The sequence below is a fragment of the Erithacus rubecula genome (assembly GCF_903797595.1).
Source record: "Erithacus rubecula genome assembly, chromosome: 18".
Classification (NCBI taxonomy): domain Eukaryota; kingdom Metazoa; phylum Chordata; class Aves; order Passeriformes; family Muscicapidae; genus Erithacus; species Erithacus rubecula.
This window is the reverse complement of record NC_136670.1, coordinates 7,710,965-7,729,318: the sequence shown is the minus strand read 5'-3', so window position 1 is coordinate 7,729,318 and position 18,354 is coordinate 7,710,965. Positions and strand designations below refer to the sequence as shown.

Below are 18,354 nucleotides of genomic sequence, written 5' to 3'. Positions count from 1 at the left end.
AATGCTTGGGCATCCCCTTGGCAGCCTGTCCCCACCACCGGGATTGTCTCCTCCTGGGGGACACAGCCGAGATCCTATCCCAGTACATGGTCTGGCAGATGTGGTGACCCCAAATTCTGACTGGAATCCATCAGCCCCCGACAGACCCCGGCTTAGGATCTGGGCACGCCAATCGCCATGCACAGTCTGGCTGTGTCCTGCCAAGCTCTGCCTGGGACACAGCCCTCGCTCCTCCTGGTCCCCACGGGCTCATCCCATGGCCAGAGCAGCAAAATCCAGGCCTGGCTCCCGCTGGCATCATAAATATCCGGGACAGGGAGGGAGCAGCGCTGCCCGGGATGGGGGTGGCTGGGTGTGGTGAATCCCAGCGGGTGCTGATCGGGGCCACTCGCTGGGCGCAGGGTGGAGGGTGGGAGGGTTCGGTGCTGCCGTGGCGCTGTCCACCGGGACGTGCAATGAGTTGTGCGGAGAACGGCCGGGGGAGGGACGGGTCTGCGTGTGCGACTGTGTGTGAGTGTGTATATGTGTGTGAGAGAGAGAGACATTTATAGATCACGTGTGAAACTTGATCTCCCCGCAGTGGACTCAGAGGAAAGAAAAAAGATAGAAGTATTGTTTTTAAACAGATTTTTTCCTTTGTTTTTCTTTTTTTTTTTTTTTTTTTTTCCTCCCCTCTCCCCCTGCGAGGGCTGGCGATAAAAGGCCGGGGCGGCCAGCGGCGGCTCAGAGGGAGGAAATGCCGAAATCGCCGCGGTTGGACGCGGCGGCGAGCGCCCACTGACCCATCCCGGCACGGAGCGCGCTGCCGGCGCATCCCCCGCCGCGGCACCCCGGTCCCGCGGGGACCCCCGCACCATGCGGGCGCTCAGCCTCGGCCTCGTGGCGCTGACCTGTGCCACGACGGCTCTGTGCGCTGCCGGAGCCCAGCGCCGGGCTCTGGAGGGCGGCGGCCGCCGGCGCTACCACCGCGTGCAGCACGGCCGCTGCAGCTACACCTTCGTGCTGCCCGAGGCCGAGCCTCTGCCCTGCCCCGCAGCCCCCGCTGCTGCCCCCGGCCCGGCCAACGCGCTGCTGCAGCGGGACTCGCCCGCCGGCACCGCCGGGCACGGGGCTGCCCAGCGGCTGCGGCACCTCGAGAGGATCCTGGAGAACAGCACCCAGTGGCTGCTGAAGGTAAGGTGTAGGATGTGGGGTGCGGGATGTGGGGTGCGGGATGTGGGGTGGACAAGCAGTGGGGTGTGTGGGCGGGGATCTGTGTCCAGCACCCATTCATGCAGCGTCCTTGTGGCACAGCTGTGGGCACTGGGGCCTGTGCCCACCTGAGCATCCAGGTCAGCTTTTCTCTGCAGGTGTGCTGTCTGCATGAAGGGGGTCTGTGCAGCAGGTTCTGTGGGGGCTGCTGCTCGTGGGTGCTGCAGATCACTCACCCAGATCACTTCCATTGAGGCTCTATTCCCTGTCCATTCTTGTCATAGGGATCCTTATGGTCCTGGCTGGGTTAGCCGTGCCAAGCATCCCTTGGGGATCAGCATTCCAGGTTCTGGGCGAGGAAACTGGGAAGACGTTTGGCCAATGGTAGGGCGAGGGTCCCAAGGGCAGAGGCCACCAAAATCTCTCCAGCTTCATCATTTTCCTTCTTATAGGCTTTGCAAAATCTCCCAGCACTTGGTGAGACTTTGTGTGGGACCCATGGCTCCTGAGTGGCCTATGGGTGGTGCAGGGTGCTACACAAGACCGGCTGTGCACCCACTGGGTTGTCACCCTCAGCCCCCACTGGCTCACCCCATCCCCAATGCCTGAAGCAGGAAACTGCATTTCCTTCCTGAAGCCCCCAGCAGCTGAGTGCGACTGCCTGCGTCAGACCCAGGAATAGCTCATCCCAAGGGACACATCACTGGGGACCCTGAGCCCCACAGCCTCTGCCAGGAACACTGGGTACCTGATGATAAGAGGGGAAGCAGCTTGTCCCCAGCTGTCACTGACTCAGCTGAGCCACATGCATGTCCTGTGGTGTCCCATCAGGCTGCAGTGGGACCTGTGTGCCTCTGCACTCCCATTTCCTGGGTGATTCCCCATGCTGAGCCCCTGCAGCACTCAGGGATCAGGATGGGGCCAACACACTGGGTGGGGGTCCCGGGGATGGCCTGTGCCAGCCATGCTGCTTGGGTAGGCACCCTGACTCTGGGGAGCAGTGCAGGCAACAGGGACGTGCAGGACGTTGTTCCTTGTCCCCTCAGCCATCCTAGAGAACAAATTCCTCAAGAGCTGGGAAAACACTGAACCGTGGCTCTGCTGGAAGCCAGCCCAGAGTGTTACAGAGGGGTCAGCAGGGCCACTGACAATCTGGCTGGTGGCACCGAATCTATCACAGTGGAACCTGCTGGGTCTGCTACATGCACACAAATCCTGGGGTCCCTGTGCCCTGGACTCCCTCTGTCCTCAGCTCTCTGCCTTGGTGCCCCTGTGCTCTAGTGTCTTTGTGTCCTGTGTGCCCAGGCCAGCTCTGAGCTTCTCTCAGGATGAGGGCAGCCTTTGTATGGCCAAGCAAGGTGAGGACCAGGGTCCTACCGTGGGGGGAGCAGACAGCCAAAGGCAGGGTGGGACTGCACATCTGGGCAGCTGTGGGCAGCCCCACACAGCCTCAGGGAACACAAGACAGTAGAGCACTGGGCAGCCAATACCCCATTTCTTCCCCATCCCCATTCTGTTCTATCCATCTATCCCATCACAACAATCCCATCCCATCCCGTCCCGCCCCATCCTGCAGCATGGCTCTCTCCTTTTAGAGTCAGCTTGCAGCTATGTTTTTTGCTGTTGTTCCTCAGCTTCCCAAATTTCAGCAGAACTGCCCAAGAACGCTTGTTTTGGTCAGACTCCAGCCCTGAACAAACAAACGAGGGCTCAAAAGAGGCATTGGGTTCAGGAACAGATTGTAAACAACGCTGCATCCCTGTCTGCTCTGCCCTGGCATGGGGAGCCCTGCAGGGTGCCGAGAAATCAGGAGGTCTGGTACCCAGCAGGGTTCCCCAGAACCCCTCAGGCATCTCCAGCACCTCCCAGGACCCCCATCCATGGCACTGGGGGGCTGGTGCACCCTCCCCACTCAGCGCCCCTTGGTGGGGACACGGTGAGGACCCAGCACACAAGGACACATCAGCTGTCTCTATCTCAGGAGGAATTAATTTTAGTTCAAACACAAACACTTGATGGTGCCACTGGGTCTAGGGGGACTTGGGGTGGGATGGGGTGGGGTCTCCAGCAGGGCAGTGGCATTTTGGCAGCTCTGAGGTGCCTGAGGCATGGGGGTCAATGCTGCTCACCCTGGGATGTGTGTAGCAGTGTGGGCAGCAGGTGAAGGGTTTTCCACCCACCTGTGACTCAAGGATTCCTGAGCCAGTGCTTGTGAAATGTTTAGAAATGCCAGGGCAGGATAGGAACTGGGACATAGGGGAGGGATGTGGCTGCAAGAAGGATGATCCAGCTGTGGGCAATGGGATCCCAGCAAGGGGACAGTGAGTGGCTGAGTTTCCTCCCGCTCCACAGTGATTGTTTAGGGGTGACCAAAACAACACCACAGCTTTTCCTCCAGTGGCTCTGCCCTTATGGTGGAGAAATGAGTCTCTGAGACCAGGAGAGCCCAGCTCACATCAGCACCCATGAGATGAATGAGGGGGGATCCCGGATTCCCTGTCCTTGGCACAGAGCCTGTCCCACTTGTGTCCCCTATGCCAGACATGCCTGGGGACACTGTGCCCCACTCCAGCTCCCAGGGAGCTGCTGGGGCCAGGATCCAGGACTCCATCTCCCAGGCTCTCAGCCTTCCCCGTGCCAGCTTGACCTTTTCCGTGGGTATGTTCTGCCCTCGGCTCATAGATATGTTTTTTTAAAAAAAAAAAAAAAAAAAAAAAAAAGGCAAGATTGAGAGGGAGAAAAGGCCTCCCCAAGCCCTGTGAAGCAACAAGATTAACGACGTGGTTAAAGGGAAACTCTCCAGCAATCCCTCAGCTTGGGGAAATGTTTTCCAGACGCGGCTCTCCGACCTTTCCCTGCTTCCTCCCTGAGAGCATGTTCCTGTGAGAGAAAATCCCCAGGGAAACGGGTGCAGGCGATGCTGGCTGGGATGGTCAGTCCTGGAACTTTCCTGCCCCGAGAACCCCCTGCCCCACATGGATGCTCACAGTGGGGTGATTGTTTTGCCACTGCCTGGTGCGGAGGAGGAGGGAACAGTGAGATTTCGTCATGCCAAACAAGTGCAGAGCCCTGAGCCCTGGCCCTCTGCCGACCCCACTCCCACGCTGAGTATCCCAACACTGCTGCCTGCCGTGGTGCTGAACATCCTGGTGTTTCATGATGCCAAAATCCCAGCACTGCCGCCTGCCTGCCACAGCGCCAAGCATCCCAGCACCACTGCATTGCCACCATGGTGCACAACACCCCTGCAGCACTGCCCGGAGAGCAGCATCCCAACCCTGCTGATTCTGGCTCACAGCCCCACAAGCTGCAGAGGGATGTGGAGCTCTGCCTGCACCACTGGGGAGCTCAGGCAGGGAGCAGGATCTGGGCACTACAGGGACAGCAGCATCTGTGGGATGCAGGGAGCTGGGCAGCCCTCGTCCCCCCTGCTCTCAGGGGCTGCTTTCCCAGCGTGGGCGGCACTGTGGCCCCTTCCGCTCCCTGTGGCCCCCCGAGGGACCGTGCCCCCACCGAGGCCATCGCCCTGGGGAGGGGCTGGATGGGAACCTCATGGCGGGGCTGCCAGAAATAGCAAAGCCTTTGGGAAAGGCGGCTCCCCCGCGGGCTGGGAAAGCGGAAGCGTCATCTCAGCTGTGTCCGAGCTGTGCTCGCAGGCAGCTCCTTCCCAGCCCCGACTACTTCCTCGTGGTGGAGCAGTACCGGGTGCTGGACACCCACCTTCCCTGATGCTGTCCCTCACCCTCCATATCCCCAGCCCTGGGAAGCCAGTGTTTGGGGGCTGCCAGATGATGCTGATGCCAGTGGCAGCCACTCCTTGGCTGGCTGCTTGGCACAGGCCACCCTGGCTGGCTGGGCATCAGCCCCAGCTCGCCAGCACACCTGGGCACATAGAAGCCCGTGCCAGGCCCCAGCTGGTATCACAGCCCAGGAATCTTGGCAGCTGGTGCCTGAGGAGCCTCCCCTGCAGCAGCTCAGCTCGCTCTGTCCTCTGATAAGATTCTAAGGGTCCTGATGTGGGTCAAGGCTTGTGGAGACACAGGGCTGTGCCTGGAAGCTGCGCCCAATGGTGCCAGGCTCAGCTGGGATGCTGAGACAGGATCCGAAGAGGGGCCAGACTGAACCCCTGGATCCTCATTTCCCTGCACAGCTGGAGAGCTACATCCAGAGCAGCATGAGGCCGGAGATGGCGGAGCTGCAGCAGACGGCAGTGCAGAACCAGACGGCCACCATGCTGGAGATCGGCAGCTCCCTCCTGAACCGCAGCGCCGAGCAGAGCCGCAAGCTCACCGACGTGGAGGCCCAGGTATGGCACACGTGTCCCCACGTCCCCAGCACCCTCAGGCCGTGGTGGGTGGCACGGTTTGTGTGCAGATAAAAGCGATTCCCTGAGGTGACACAGGGTTTAATGCAGCGGTGGTGGAGGTACCAGGGCTGTGTGCCAGCCCGGTGACACCACGGCTGTGGTGCCAAGGCTCCCCTCTGCTCCCGAGGCAGGTGCTGAATCAGACGTGGCGCATCGAGATGCAGCTCCAGGAGAATTCCCTGTCCACCACCAAGCTGGAGAAGCAGCTGCTGCTGCAGACCAATGAGATCCACAAGCTGCAGAACAGAAACAAGTAGGGGCTGGGGGGGCTCAGGGACCCCCACAGCCCTTGGACCCCACAGGGAGGCGGGTCTCTGCCACCTCACACTGCACTTTGAGGGGACTTGGACCCCTCCAGGTGCTGGCTGTGGTCCCTAGGGGGTTGCACAGCCCCAGCACGGCCACTGGGCTTTGGGTTCCCCTGGCTGGGCACATCCCAGAAGTGAGGGTACAACTCAGGGGGTGCAGCAGGGGATGGGGACAGCAATGGGTCCCTGCACACACGATGGGACTGCTCTGCCACTCCATCACTGCTGCATCCCACTCCCAGCATCCTGGAGGTGCGGGTGCTGGAGATGGAAACGAAGCAGCAGGCGGAGCTGGCGGGGGCCCACTCGGAGAAGGAGAAGCTGCAGCGGCTGCTGAGCCGGCAGAGCGGCACCATCGAGGAGATGGAAAAGACACTGCTGGCTGCCAGTGCCAACACCAGCCTGCTCCAGCGCCAGCAGCTCCAGCTCCTCCAGTCTGTCCAGAGCCTGGTGCGCCTCGTCTCCCAGGGCAGAGGTGAGTGGAGTGTGCAGGCAGAATGGGGGCAGTGGGAAAGCTTCTCATCCTCCCAGGAGCCTGCCAGGGTGCCCCTGTGGTCTGCTCATCTTGAGTGACTTCACCTCAAAAATCATAGAATTATTCAATGGTAGAATGGTTTGGGTTGGAAAGGATCTTAAAGCTCATCTCATTCCAATACCCTGCTATGGGCAGGAACATCTTCCACTAGAAAATAATCCGCTCGTTGCAAGCTGCAGTGCAAAGCACTCAAGCTACAAGGAGCAGCTTGGAGCCCCCAAGGGGTGGGTCCATAGCCTGATGCCATTCCCAGCCATAGCAAACCCCCAGGGGTTAGGCTGGCAGCAGCCCTGGCGGCACAGCTTGCCTTGCCCAGCCCTCAGGAGATGGCACAGAAGAAAAAAAAAATAAACTGTGAGCACAAAGGCATCCAAAGGGAGAGGGAAGAACAGCAAAACCAGGCAGGGCTGCAGGGCCATCAGGGTTTCTGCTTCTCACTGTCCCTTCTGCCACAGCCATGTCAGCTGGGCAGGATCAGCAATTCCAGGACTGTGCTGAGGTGCGCCGGGCCGGCATCCATGCCAGTGGCATCTACACCCTGCACATTGGCAACCTCAGCGAGCCCAAAAAGGTGAGCACAGTCCAGAGAGCGCTTCCCTGCACACCCTGGAGTGTGCATCACCCAGTGCACACCAGCCCCACACCAGATCTCTGTAGCTTGGCACATCCCTGGGCAGTTTCCCCACCCCTGCCAGCTTTGGGGTCTGCACAGGGATGAAAGCAGCACCCATGGGATGAAAGCAGGGCTGGCACAGCCTTCCAAACGGGGGTATAAAACTGATTTTAAAGGAACCTTGACCTATAAACACCAGACCCCAGCCCCTGCCCACAGCCATGGAGGGAAGAGAGACCTCTCAGCCAGGCAGTGGGCACGGCACACCTTCATCAGCCCCTCAGCAGCTCTAGCACCCATGCTGAACTGCCCAGCCTAGGAGGGACACACCTGGCCACCCACTCCAAGCCATCCCCCAGCGTGTCCCTCACTCCCCTTGCAGGCATACTGTGACATGGAGACAGACAGAGGGGGCTGGACCATCATCCAGCTTCGTGCCAACGGCAGCCTCAGCTTCCAGAGGAGCTGGAGGGAGTACAAGCAGGTGTGTGCCTGACTGGGGAGGGGGACACCCTGGGGGCACCCCAGGCACCCTGAACTCACCCACCCTGCTGCTCCACAGGGCTTTGGGGACGCGTCGGGGGAGCACTGGCTGGGGAATGAGGCCGTGCACCTGCTGACGAGCCGGGTGCCCTACGCCCTGCGGGTGGAGCTGCAGGACTGGGAGGGCGGCCAGGTGTATGCCCACTACGGGAAATTCCAGCTGGGCAGCGAGCAGCAGTTTTACAGGTAGGGGAGAGGCACTGTGGGAACAGCCAGCCAGCACTCCCCATCTCTGACTGTCCCCAAGCCCTGTGGCCGGGGAAGGGCTGGGTGTGGTGCCCCAGGGAGGTGCAGGATCACCTGGGGCTTCACTGGGTTGTCCTGTGTCGTTATGATGCCGGGTGTCAGGTGCCATGCACATTGCTGTGACAATTTCATCTCTACCTGGGCTCCTGAGAAGTAGATTTTTATTGTATAAAATTGCATTAAGGCAGTGAGATTTGCCATCCCAGTAGGAGCAACTTGCACTGAGGCTCTTTGTTAGGGCAAGGGAGGTGACACAACTGTGGCTACCAGGCATTCCCAGGGGTGTTGGGCATCCCCAATATCCTCCATCCAGTGAGGGATGCTGTGCTCCTAATGCTCAGCATGCCATGGCCATGTGCTCCTGGCCATGGGCAGGAGGGTGGAAAGCAGCTGGGGGCCTTCAGTGCTGGGCTGGAGGTGGAACCAGACCCCAGATATTCCCTGCACCATCCATCCCATGCATGCACTGAGCTGATCCCCAGCAAGAGGACTGGGAGTCCTCTCTGTCCCAGCATACCACAACCTCCTCTCTTGGGGAAAAAGGACAGGAGGCCAAGCTGGAATTGCAGGATCTCTGCCCACATTCCTCTGTGCTGTGTTCAGCTCATGGCAGCACCTGAGCAGTGCTGGGGGCTCTGTGACCCCCAGTGTCACTGGCAGTGACAAGGGGCTGTGTTCCTGCCGGGCACAGGCTGTCACTGCAGGACTACAGTGGCACAGCTGGGCACCAGAGTGGCCTGGCACTGCAGGGCACCCAATTCAGCACCCGTGACGCCGACAATGACAACTGTCTCTGCAAGTGTGCCCAGATGCTCTCGGGAGGTGAGTGGAGCAGGGGGACACCCCCGTGCAGCACCTGTGGGTGCCTGCTTGCAATGCCACCTTCCCACCCTGCTCCCTTCCCACAGGATGGTGGTTTGATGCCTGTGGCCTCTCCAACCTGAATGGCATCTACTACCCAGCCCGGAACAACATCCGCAAGCTCAACGGCATCCGCTGGCACCACTTCCAGGGGCCCAGCTACTCCCTGAAGGGCACCCGCATGATGATCCGACCCAGCAGCTTCTAACAGCACTGACACAGGAGGGACAAGGGATGGTTGGGGGCAGCTGAGATGCCCCAGCTGCTGCAGGGAACCTTTGCCATGAGTTGTATTTTTTTACTCTCATTTATCCCATTTTTCAGAAGTCTGCAGTGTCACCATGGCCATGCTGGAGGAACCGTGGGCAGGGGTGAAGGACGCTGCAGGAGCTGGAGCTGCAGGAGCTGGAGTGGGACAAAGCCAGACCTGCCAAAATGGGCTCCAGCATATGGAAAGCCCCTGATCTCACCTCAGCTTCTCTCCCCGAATTTCTCCTGGGCCTTGGGGTTTTGTTTTGGGGACAGGGCTCCAAGACTTCCCCCAGTGATGGGGCTCTGAGAACCCCTGGGACCATGTGCATTCAGAGAGACCTCAGACATGACGACTTGGCTTTTCACTGGGTTTGAATATTATAATTCCCCCACCATCCCACTTTGCTGCAGGATTAGAGGAGCTGGGTGTCACAGAAATCCTGATAAGCATGGGGGCTGGTGGTGTCCCTCCTTCCCTTTTTGTCCAAACACAGCCATGCAGAGGACCACAGGCCCCCTTCCAAGCATGGCTGGAGCCACTGTCCCCATTTATGGCAGGACATGCACTGCTCCTCACAGGATGGAGCTGAATTTCTCCAGCTCTCAGAGAGGACAGGAAGAGCAGGGGTGTCCTTGGGGATCTTCATGGGGACCAGTTCTGGGATGGCCAGTGGCCCAGTTCTACAAGACAGAGACAGAGCAGACACAGCACTGGCAGGACCCCAGGGTTGGCAGGAAGGGGCTGGGGGGTCGTGGCTGGGGAGGGGGCTGTGGGTTGAAGGGGCTGGGAGGTGGGGGGTGGTGGGTGCTGGCACCGACACCGGCTGTGCACGCAGCACGGGGGGGCTCCTGCTGCCTGCCCTCATCACTGTCCCGAGGCACCCGCTAATTAACGCTGATTAAAGCACGTGATGTTGTTGGCGCTTCCAGAAGATGCTCATCAGTGGGGAATAATTAAAAAATGGAAAACACGGGGGGCGGTGCTGCCGGTTTTCCTTCTGTCCTGGCTGCCTGCCTGCACCTCCTGCCTGCACATGGGGCACCCGTGGGGAATCTCAGCACAGAGGGTGAGGGTGATGGACATTTCCCCGGCTGTCCCTCCTCCCTGGAAATAACTGATGGGCTCAGCTGTGCTCCCCATGAAACTGGAGCCACCGGGAAGCAGCTGCCAGGGAAAGTGATAGGGAGCATGGGGCTGTCCTGCTGTCCCCAGCAGGGACATGAATGGGGGGGACATTCTGGGGGGGGACACGTGTGTCTGAACACATCTGTGCTGGGGTTTCATGCTGGCAGTCCCATGGGTGGGGGTCAGATGGAGCCTCCTTGTTCTGGAACAAGGCTGCTGTGTGTGCACATCGAAATATTGCTCACAAACACGTGTGCACATGGACACACAGCCACACACACATCCTGCATGCACAGGATCATGCACGCACACATGAGCACACAGAGCTTTGAATGGCCATGTCAGGTCCCATTTATGCAGGACATGGGACACCAGAGCCACACCAAGGACTGGCAGCACCTGAGTGACATGTGGCTGCTCAGCCCTTGCCTGGCTAGAGACTGAAGGGCCCCCCCTCTTCTCCTTAGCAATAGAAATAAATTTAGACCAAGCCCTGGGACACACCACGCTGAGGAATCCGGCAGCACAGCCGGTCCCAGCCACCAGAGAGGATCTGGTTCCCTCAGAGATTTCCCCAAGGGCAAAGCCTGTCCCCAAGCGATTGCCCAGGGTCCCTGTCACCCTCTGGTTTCCTGGGTGTTTCCCTTGGGGAGGCACCCAGTGCCCCATGTGCCGTCATTAAGGATCCCCTGTGTGTGCATGTCCTGCCCAGAGCACTTCATCAGCCTGACTCACAGCAAAATGCCATCCCCGTGTCCCATCACCACATCCTGCCCTCCACATTCCCAGCAGCTGCAACTCACAATACCCCAGCAGGAGTCAGATGGATCCTGCACTCCTAGCAGGGGATCTGAGTGGACACACATCAGTGCAGGAATCAAGCTGTGCTGGTAAACTTTTCTTTATGACAGCTTTTCTGGAGACTCCAAGTGCTGGTGGAAGCCCTGTTCAAGGGGCCCATGGTGCTGCCTTGGCCAGCAGCTGCTGAGGGGGCTGGCACCAAAGGGAGGCAGTAGCAGGCTCAGGGTCCAGGTAGGGTCCCTGGTTGCAGGTACTTGCTGGTGGCTTTGATGTCACCTTCCCCAGCAGACTCCTACCTGCATGGAACATACCAGGAGCACAGGGACCACAGAGCAGAGGTGGCACCTGAGGTGCAGGGAGGGCTGCAGTGCCACAAGAGTCTGCCCTGGGAGAACACACAGGTGCTTTTCATCTTCAAAGCGTTCCCTGTGCCAGCTTTCATCCCAACCCACCTGGGAGGTCTCTGCTACTGCCACCCCCACCTCCCAGTTCTTGGAGACTGGGACCTGGCCAAGCTTTGCAGGAGTGAGGGAAGGAGGCAGGGGAGGGTGCATGGCACAGAGGGGAATCCCAACAGTCGGGGCTCTGCCGGGACCTGCCAGACCCAAGCGCCGCCTTGCCGTGCCCGCCGGGCCCCGCGCTGGCACACTGCAGCATGGAACCCATGGTTCCCTCCAGCACCCATCCCCTCAGCACCCACAGCCTCCCCAAGAGTCCCTGGCCCATCCCAACCTCCACCACCCCAAGAGACAACACACAGCCTCCAAAACACAGGCATTTAATAAAACTGGCTGCATTATAATTATTATTATTTACAGATCAAACATAAGGAAAAGAGTAGAAAATAGGAATTGTTGTCTTCATAAATACCAGGCCCAGCATGGTGGGGGATTCGTGCCCACTGGCAGCTGGGGAGGGGAACACAGGCACCCACAGACACTCACACACACAGACACACAGCCCTGGGCAGCTTGAAGCAAGGGGTCAGGTTTCCCCCTCAGCCCTCAAAGCACCAGGCTTTTCTTCAGCAATAGGATGGGACCACCAGGATGTGACCACCACTCCAGGCTACTGCCTGGGGACCCCTTCCATGTAGGCTGCAAGGGGGCAGCTCCTTCACCAGTGCAGCATTCCTGCTCCATGCAGGGGATAACCAGCCCCTTGCACCCCACCCCAAGGAGCAGGACAGGCAGGAGCTGCCAGCAGTGCAGGCAGGACAGCCACACATGAGGCCCTGTGGGTGTTGAGGACCAGCCACACACCCAGGAAAACGTGTGCTCTGCCTTCCCAGGGGCTTGCAGGGACCTGGCTCTCCAGTGCTGCCACAGGGGTCTGACAACGGATCTTGGGCCACCACATCAGGCCAGTGATGCTGTGGCACAGCAGGGCTGAGTTCAAAGCGTCCTGTCACCACCAAGAGGTCCCTGCTCCTCCCAGGGCACAGTCTTTGTCCCCATCCAGCACTGCCCACTTATGAGCAATCTGTCCCCGGTGCCTGCCATGCCACTGCTACACATCGGAGACCTGCGGGGGCTCCCTGGCCTGGCGCAGCCCGTAGAGCCACTTGATGACACGGGCGTTGCGCTCGATGATGGAGATGCCGTAGGGCACTCGCTCTGCCGGCCGCCCCTCCGGCGTGGCAGCGCTGGGCGGCGAGCGGCCGCCCTCCGAGCTGGCCGTGCTCACGCTGTGGAACTTGAGGGACACGATGTCAGAGCTGGCGCGGGCGAAGCGCTCAGCCCCCATGTCCTGCATCTCCTCGGGGTCAAGGCCGCAGTAGTTGAAGAAGCGCTCCAGGTCGGCGGTGGCTCTCGAGAGCCGGTCGCTCAGGTCCGACTTGGAGCGGTGCAGCAGCGGCTGCCGGCGGGCGCTCTCGGGGCGGGCGGGTGAGCTCCGGGACGGGGTCACAGGCAGCCCACCTGCCACGGGGGATGCTGGCAGCGGTGTCACTGTGCTCCGCGGAGCTCCACAAGGACGGACGTCCACCCTCCGCACGGCCACACTGCCGGGGGGCTTGGTGGTGGCCGGGCTCTCCAGCGGCTTGACAGCCCCCTCCACCGCTGGCGCTTCCGTCCGCCACCTGCACTCCCTGCCCAGCGGGGTCTCCGCCTTAGGGAAGGGGCTGTCACACAGGTTGATGAGGTTGTTGAGGATTTCCAGGTCAAGGGAGGTCTTCGGGCTGGCAGCATCGGCGCGGCGTGGCCCCGGGGGTGCCCTGCGGCTGGGGGTCAGCACAGCCCGGCGCACCCCGGGGGTGAAGAGGGGCTGCTTGAGCAGCAGTGGCTTCACCGGCTCCTGCCTGGTGCTGGCGACCTTCTGGCTCTTCACGTACTTGGCCTTGTCGGCCTCCAGCCTCTCCACCGCGCTGGGTTTGCCGGCCCCCGGCTCGGCGAGCCGGCGGAAATACGCGGGCCCTTTGCGGAGGATACGGACGGGCATGGCCGAGGTGAAAGGCGCCGTCACCGTCACCCCCTTCATGGTGTCACCGGCTTGCAGCGCCTCGACGGGCATCCTCCGTGCCGGCACCGGGACACGGCTGGGCGGCCGCCACGGGCAGCGAGGGGCTCAGGGCTGCGAAGAGCGGCCGGAGTGAGAGCGGGGCCGGAGTGAGAGCGGCGGCGATGCTGCCCCAGCCCGCGCCCCGGCCCCACGGCAGACAAAGACAGCCCGGGCTGTGCGGCACCGCACTCGCTGCGCCCCCGGCTCCGCTGCCTATTTGAAGGCGGTCACCACGCCTCCGCTGCCGCCGAGCCTCTCCGACAAGTGGCCCGGCCAATCCGCGCCGCACGCCTGCTTCAAACCGCACCGGGGCCAATAGCGCCGGCGGGGAGGGCGCCCCGGTCCCGGCCAGGGGGACCCTGGGGAGAAAGTGAGGGCGGAGAGAGCCAAGCACCCCTCACTGATGCTCTGCCCAAGTCGCAGGTGCCGGGGGTGCATCGCCCGCGTCAAGGGGTGCATTGCATGCATCCATTGTCCATGCTCAGGAGTGCACATCCAGGGGGGTATTTCCGTCACCCAGGCGTGCATCCCCTACTCCCAGGGGAACACTGATTGCTCCCAGGGGTGTCTCGTCTACATCCCTGCATCACCCATGCCCAGGGGTGCATTTCCTGCTCCCAGGCGTGCATCCCCCGTGCTCAAGGTTCCATCACCCACCACCCTGCCGGGTCGGTGGATTCGGTGCTCCATTCCCTCTGCTGATCCCTCAGCTCTCAGCCCTCTTGCAAAGCCCTCTTGCCTTCTCCCAGGCTCCCTGCTCTCATGCTGGAGCTCCTTGGAAAACACGTGGAGCACACGGTGGTTTTCCACTCGTGCTTCCCCGGCCGCGGTGCGCTCGGGCAGCATGAGGCCCAGTGCACCCCGTGTCCTTGGGTCCCTGCCAACCCCAACAAGCGCAGCCGCCACAACGGTCGCGCAGAGGCACCAGCCCGCCCACAGCCAAAAGGGAGGGAGGGCACCCAAACCAGCCTTACACCCTTCTGCAGCCCCCTGACCAGAAGTGGGCACGCCCAGAGTAGCACAAATACCCAGGGGTGGCTCAGTAGTGGCAGAGCACACAGGAACATATGTGGGTCAGACCCCCTCCCCCAACTCCCTTCCCAGTCGCTCTGAGATTCCTCCTGAGGGTCTCCATTTGAGCCACTGATGAACCCGGGGATGTGACAGAAAGCCCCAGCACTCACCAGGTGCAGTGGTGGGCAGGGTGGGTCCCTGTGCTGTGGCCTCACTTGCTCCCGTAGCAGCCCCGAGCAGGCAGCTGCCACCGCCAGCCGCTCACCTGCGTGTACAAACTTCCTGGGAGCAGCGCAGCGCCTGTTCCAGCACTGACCGCCGGCGGCAGGAGGCAGTCCTGGCACCCAAAACCCCGCCGAGCTGGAGCTCAGCCATGCCTGCACCCCCTACCAGCCCACGGGTGCCAGATCTGAACCCCAGCAGGATCCCTGCACAGCACACGGTGCATCCCCCTGACACGCTGTGACAGACGAGTGGCCGTGGGGGAGGCTGGCTGCCCCTCTCCCCGTCCTTGTTCCCTGCCTGGGGGGACATGCTGCCTCCTGACCTGGAAAATGTCTGCAGGGGGGCGGCCAGGCGTGGCGACAGCTGGGAGCGGTCCCAGCACCGGCACAAATCTTCCTGCCTCCTCCCCGGGGCAGCTTTCTGCACCCCTCTGCCCGACCCCTCGGTCCAGTGCTGCCTAGCCCCTGTGCCAATGGCCAGCCTCAGTGCCCTTGTACCTGCGCCCAGCACAGGGAGAGCTCCCCGGTTCAGCACTGGGGTGCAAAAGTGTCCCCCAGGCAAGGCAAAGTGGGAAAATGACAGGCACTGAAGCTCAGCCTTGTACCAGACGCTCAGCCAAGCCACAGAGGAGATGGCTGCCGAAGTGCAGGGACAGGGACATGGGAGCCCCAGCAGAGCCACCAGTGGCCGGCGTGGGGTCCCCTCCCCAGCACGGACAGCCCGGCCGGGCACAACCTGCTGCTCCACATTCCTGCTGAGCCACTGTGCTGGCACGGCCACACCGAGCCGGGCTGCACCGAGCCAGGCGACGCCGAGCGGAGCCGCCCTCCGAACAGCCCCAAAAAACACGGCAACATAATCCCATGCCCCAAACACAGCTGGAGTGTGGGGGAATCTGAGATCTGGGCATTGCCCAGTGTGGTCCCAGCTCCTCTCCCTCCTGAGGTGGGCTGTTTAGCCAGGTTCACATGGCACACCATGACACTCCTGCCTGCAGGAGCTGTTCCAGAGGTACACGGTTGTGACCCCTTCACCAGACTCACCCAGCCCCATTCTGCTGGCGCTGGACCAGCACGGGACCAGCACCTCCTCTGCCACCCCACCTGGAATCGGCCCCTGCAGCGTGGGAGCCTCCTCAGCACCGATCAGCTGCCACACTTCTCTCTGCCCTCTTCCCGAGGGTGTCCCGACGGTGTCCTGATGTCCCCACGCCTCCAGCTCTCCAGCCACGTCCTCCCCGTCTCCCGGCGCGATGGTGGCTGCAGGGTGCTGGAGCGGTTCTGCATGCGGCGGCTGCTGCTCGCTGAGTCAGCGCCGGGCGAGGACGCCCTCCGAGGCAACTCAGCGCTCACATGGGATGGAAACCACGGGGCATTCCTCCATGCCAGGCTGCGTCACGCAGTGTCACGGTGCCCCGTGACGTCCCGGGTGCCGGTTCAGCCCGCGGTGCTGGCTGGGCAGCGTGGATGCACACACAACAAGTTTCTCACACTGACAAAGCCAAAATGCTTCTGGATGTCGCTGATCGCTGTGGGCAGAGAGTCCTGGTACTGGGTTAGTCCCTGGGTTCAGGGACACAGGGGAAGTTCCCAGCCTTCCTGGGGGCACACAGATTCCCTCACATCACTGGTATGGCTGGTTGGCAGGGCCTGCTTTGATTTGGAAATCTCACCGTGTTTCCACAGGCACCCAGTAGCAATAAACTCCAAAATGCAGGAAAATAAACTGGACAATAGGAAGGGAGGTGACAGACTAAAATACGGTCACCAAGCCTGCAGCCACCTGGACCTGCTGGCCTGAACCCAGCCCCAGGGTGGCTCCTGCCCCATGGTACAGGCATCTCTGTTCAGCTCTGCATGGAGGGAATGTGCATTTGGCTCAAGCTATGGAGTTCAGTTACTGCCCTGCATTGTTCAAACGGCTCCTGGAGCAAGACAAGGAGCTGGCGGAGGGAGAAGGGCCAAGGAAAGCACGCAGTCAGGGAGCCAGAGGGCTGCCCTGAGCCCAGATCCACACAACGGGCTCATCTGGAAAATCCCAGTTGTAGGCAAGGGCAGAGCCCGCAGGCTGCGTCCCCCCACAGCTGCCGAGGCTGTGCGGGTGCAGGCAGGAGCTGCAGGAGCTGCTCGGGCACGTCTGGCCCGTTGGAGCGGGGCGTTGGATCCCGGCAGCGCCCCAAGCCTCGCCCTCCCTGGGAGCATCCCGGGACATGCTCTGGGAGGGCAGCTCCTGCAGGAATGCTCACCCAGCACCCAGAGCAGTGTCCCCACTGCTGCTCCAGGAACACGTGGATGGTGTTTGTGTTTGTGAGCAGAGGGACAATCAGGCGCTGTCAGTGCCTTTGTTCTCACCTTCTACAGACACCCTCGTGCCACTGTCAGGACCTCCTGGGTGCTAAATTAAGTTGCCAGCGAGCAGAAAACAGAAAACAGCGGCTAATTCCCCCCGGAAGTGTTGGGTGGAGGCAGCTATGGGTGGCTGGCAACACCTGCCAAGCTGAAGGGCTGGGGCTAGGCAGTGTGGGCACCCCCACGCAGGGGCACCCCCAGAGCTCAGTGGTCCCCTACCCCTTTATCTTGGGTGTTAACTCCTAGTATTTGATTCCAGCTTGTTGCCATGCCCTGACCCAGGATAAGCCACCTCCTGCCTCAATTTCCCCCACAAGAGCTCTACAGAGCCACTCCAGAAGGAACATGGGGACAGAATGAGGATGCACCCAGCTTCACCCCATTCCCTGTGGGCAGAGGGAATGATGCTGCCTGCACCCGGATGTTCACACTCTGTCTCTGCTCAGGGATCCGGGAGACAGGGAGGTGACAGATGGGGACATGCTGGGCACGAGGCCTTTGTCTGGCCGGTGGTGGCAGCAGCACAGACCCACAGATGGCGGCTGCCGTGGGGCCGTGGCCGCAGCCCATGGCCAGGCGAGCACTGGGCCCTGGGGATCCGGCCCTTTTGTTGGGGTCTCACCTCCAGCAGCGGCCCCTTCCCGGCTGCCCCCCACCAGCCTTTCCACTTTCAACTTGACCTGTTCCTTTCACATGGAAATGGAATGCAAATAGGGCTGGGGCTGCCAGGGTCCAGACTGAGACCCGCCAGCAGGTCCCCCAGTCTGGGGGTCGTACCCTCTCAAATAGGGTGGCCAATAGTCTCTGGAGTGAGGGGGTCCTGTCGTCCCCCAGTTATGGAGCAGCAGCCACCCTCTGTCTAGGCATCTAGGCAGATATCCCCTCTGCTCACACATGGAAGAAGATATTAGGTATCACTAGGGCTGAGCTCAAGGACAGACCCCTGCTTTTCTGGGCTGCCAATCTTTCTGCACCTTCCTGCCACCCTGTCACCCCCATGGGAAGGGCTGTGTGCCCACCCTGGGGATCCCTGCTGCACCCCCTGGCATGCGCTGGCTGCAGTCGGGATGGGCTCCTCATCTGCCACACCTGGCTGAGTGAGGAGGGGGCTTCCGAGAGGGATGGTCATCACAGCCCAGAAAAGTCCCGCAGGCAGGGACCACTCGGTTACCAAATGTTGCCATCTGCTCCGGGGCCTTCGCTCGCATCTGCCGGGGGTGCGGAGGGGCGAGGGGCCGGGGGGCCGGGGGCCGGGAGTTCAGCTGCGAGGCGGGCAGGGGGCGGAGAAGGCACAGGCAGAGCAAGCAGCACGCGTCGGCTGGATTTGGGTGAGTAGCGTGAAGGGGCAACACGGGGGTCCCACACCAAGCACCCCCTCGAACTGCCTGTGCCCCGTAGCCATTCGCCCTTGGGAAGGGTGTCAGTG

At 61.4% G+C, this 18,354-nt stretch overlaps 2 protein-coding genes across 4 annotated transcripts; one reads left to right on the top strand and one right to left on the bottom strand.

Annotated features, from left to right (window-relative positions):
- The first annotated feature begins 439 nt into the window (after positions 1-439).
- ANGPT4 (angiopoietin 4) lies at positions 440-9,923 on the top strand. The gene is made up of 9 exons (XM_079321475.1): positions 440-1,173; positions 5,342-5,497; positions 5,689-5,810; positions 6,108-6,340; positions 6,856-6,971; positions 7,396-7,497; positions 7,576-7,742; positions 8,494-8,624; positions 8,711-9,923. Exons 1-9 carry the CDS (start codon positions 856-858, stop codon positions 8,869-8,871), a joined length of 1,506 nt encoding a protein of 501 aa, XP_079177601.1. The 5' UTR covers positions 440-855; the 3' UTR covers positions 8,872-9,923.
- A 1,695-nt stretch (positions 9,924-11,618) lies between these two features.
- FAM110A (family with sequence similarity 110 member A) lies at positions 11,619-17,778 on the bottom strand. Of its 3 annotated transcripts, none has more exons than XM_079321478.1 (2): positions 15,679-17,778; positions 11,619-13,406 (listed from the first exon to the last, which is right to left on the bottom strand). In XM_079321478.1, the coding sequence occupies exon 2, from the start codon at positions 13,351-13,353 to the stop codon at positions 12,352-12,354; it is 1,002 nt and encodes a 333-aa protein (XP_079177604.1). In that variant the 5' UTR covers positions 13,354-13,406; positions 15,679-17,778; the 3' UTR covers positions 11,619-12,351. The 3 variants fall into 3 exon arrangements, with proteins under 3 accessions (XP_079177604.1, XP_079177603.1, XP_079177602.1); XM_079321477.1 differs by lacking the exon at positions 15,679-17,778 and adding an exon at positions 14,526-15,660 and having other exon boundaries at positions 11,619-13,413; XM_079321476.1 differs by lacking the exon at positions 15,679-17,778 and adding an exon at positions 15,185-15,659 and having other exon boundaries at positions 11,619-13,413.
- Positions 17,779-18,354: the final 576 nt, after the last annotated feature.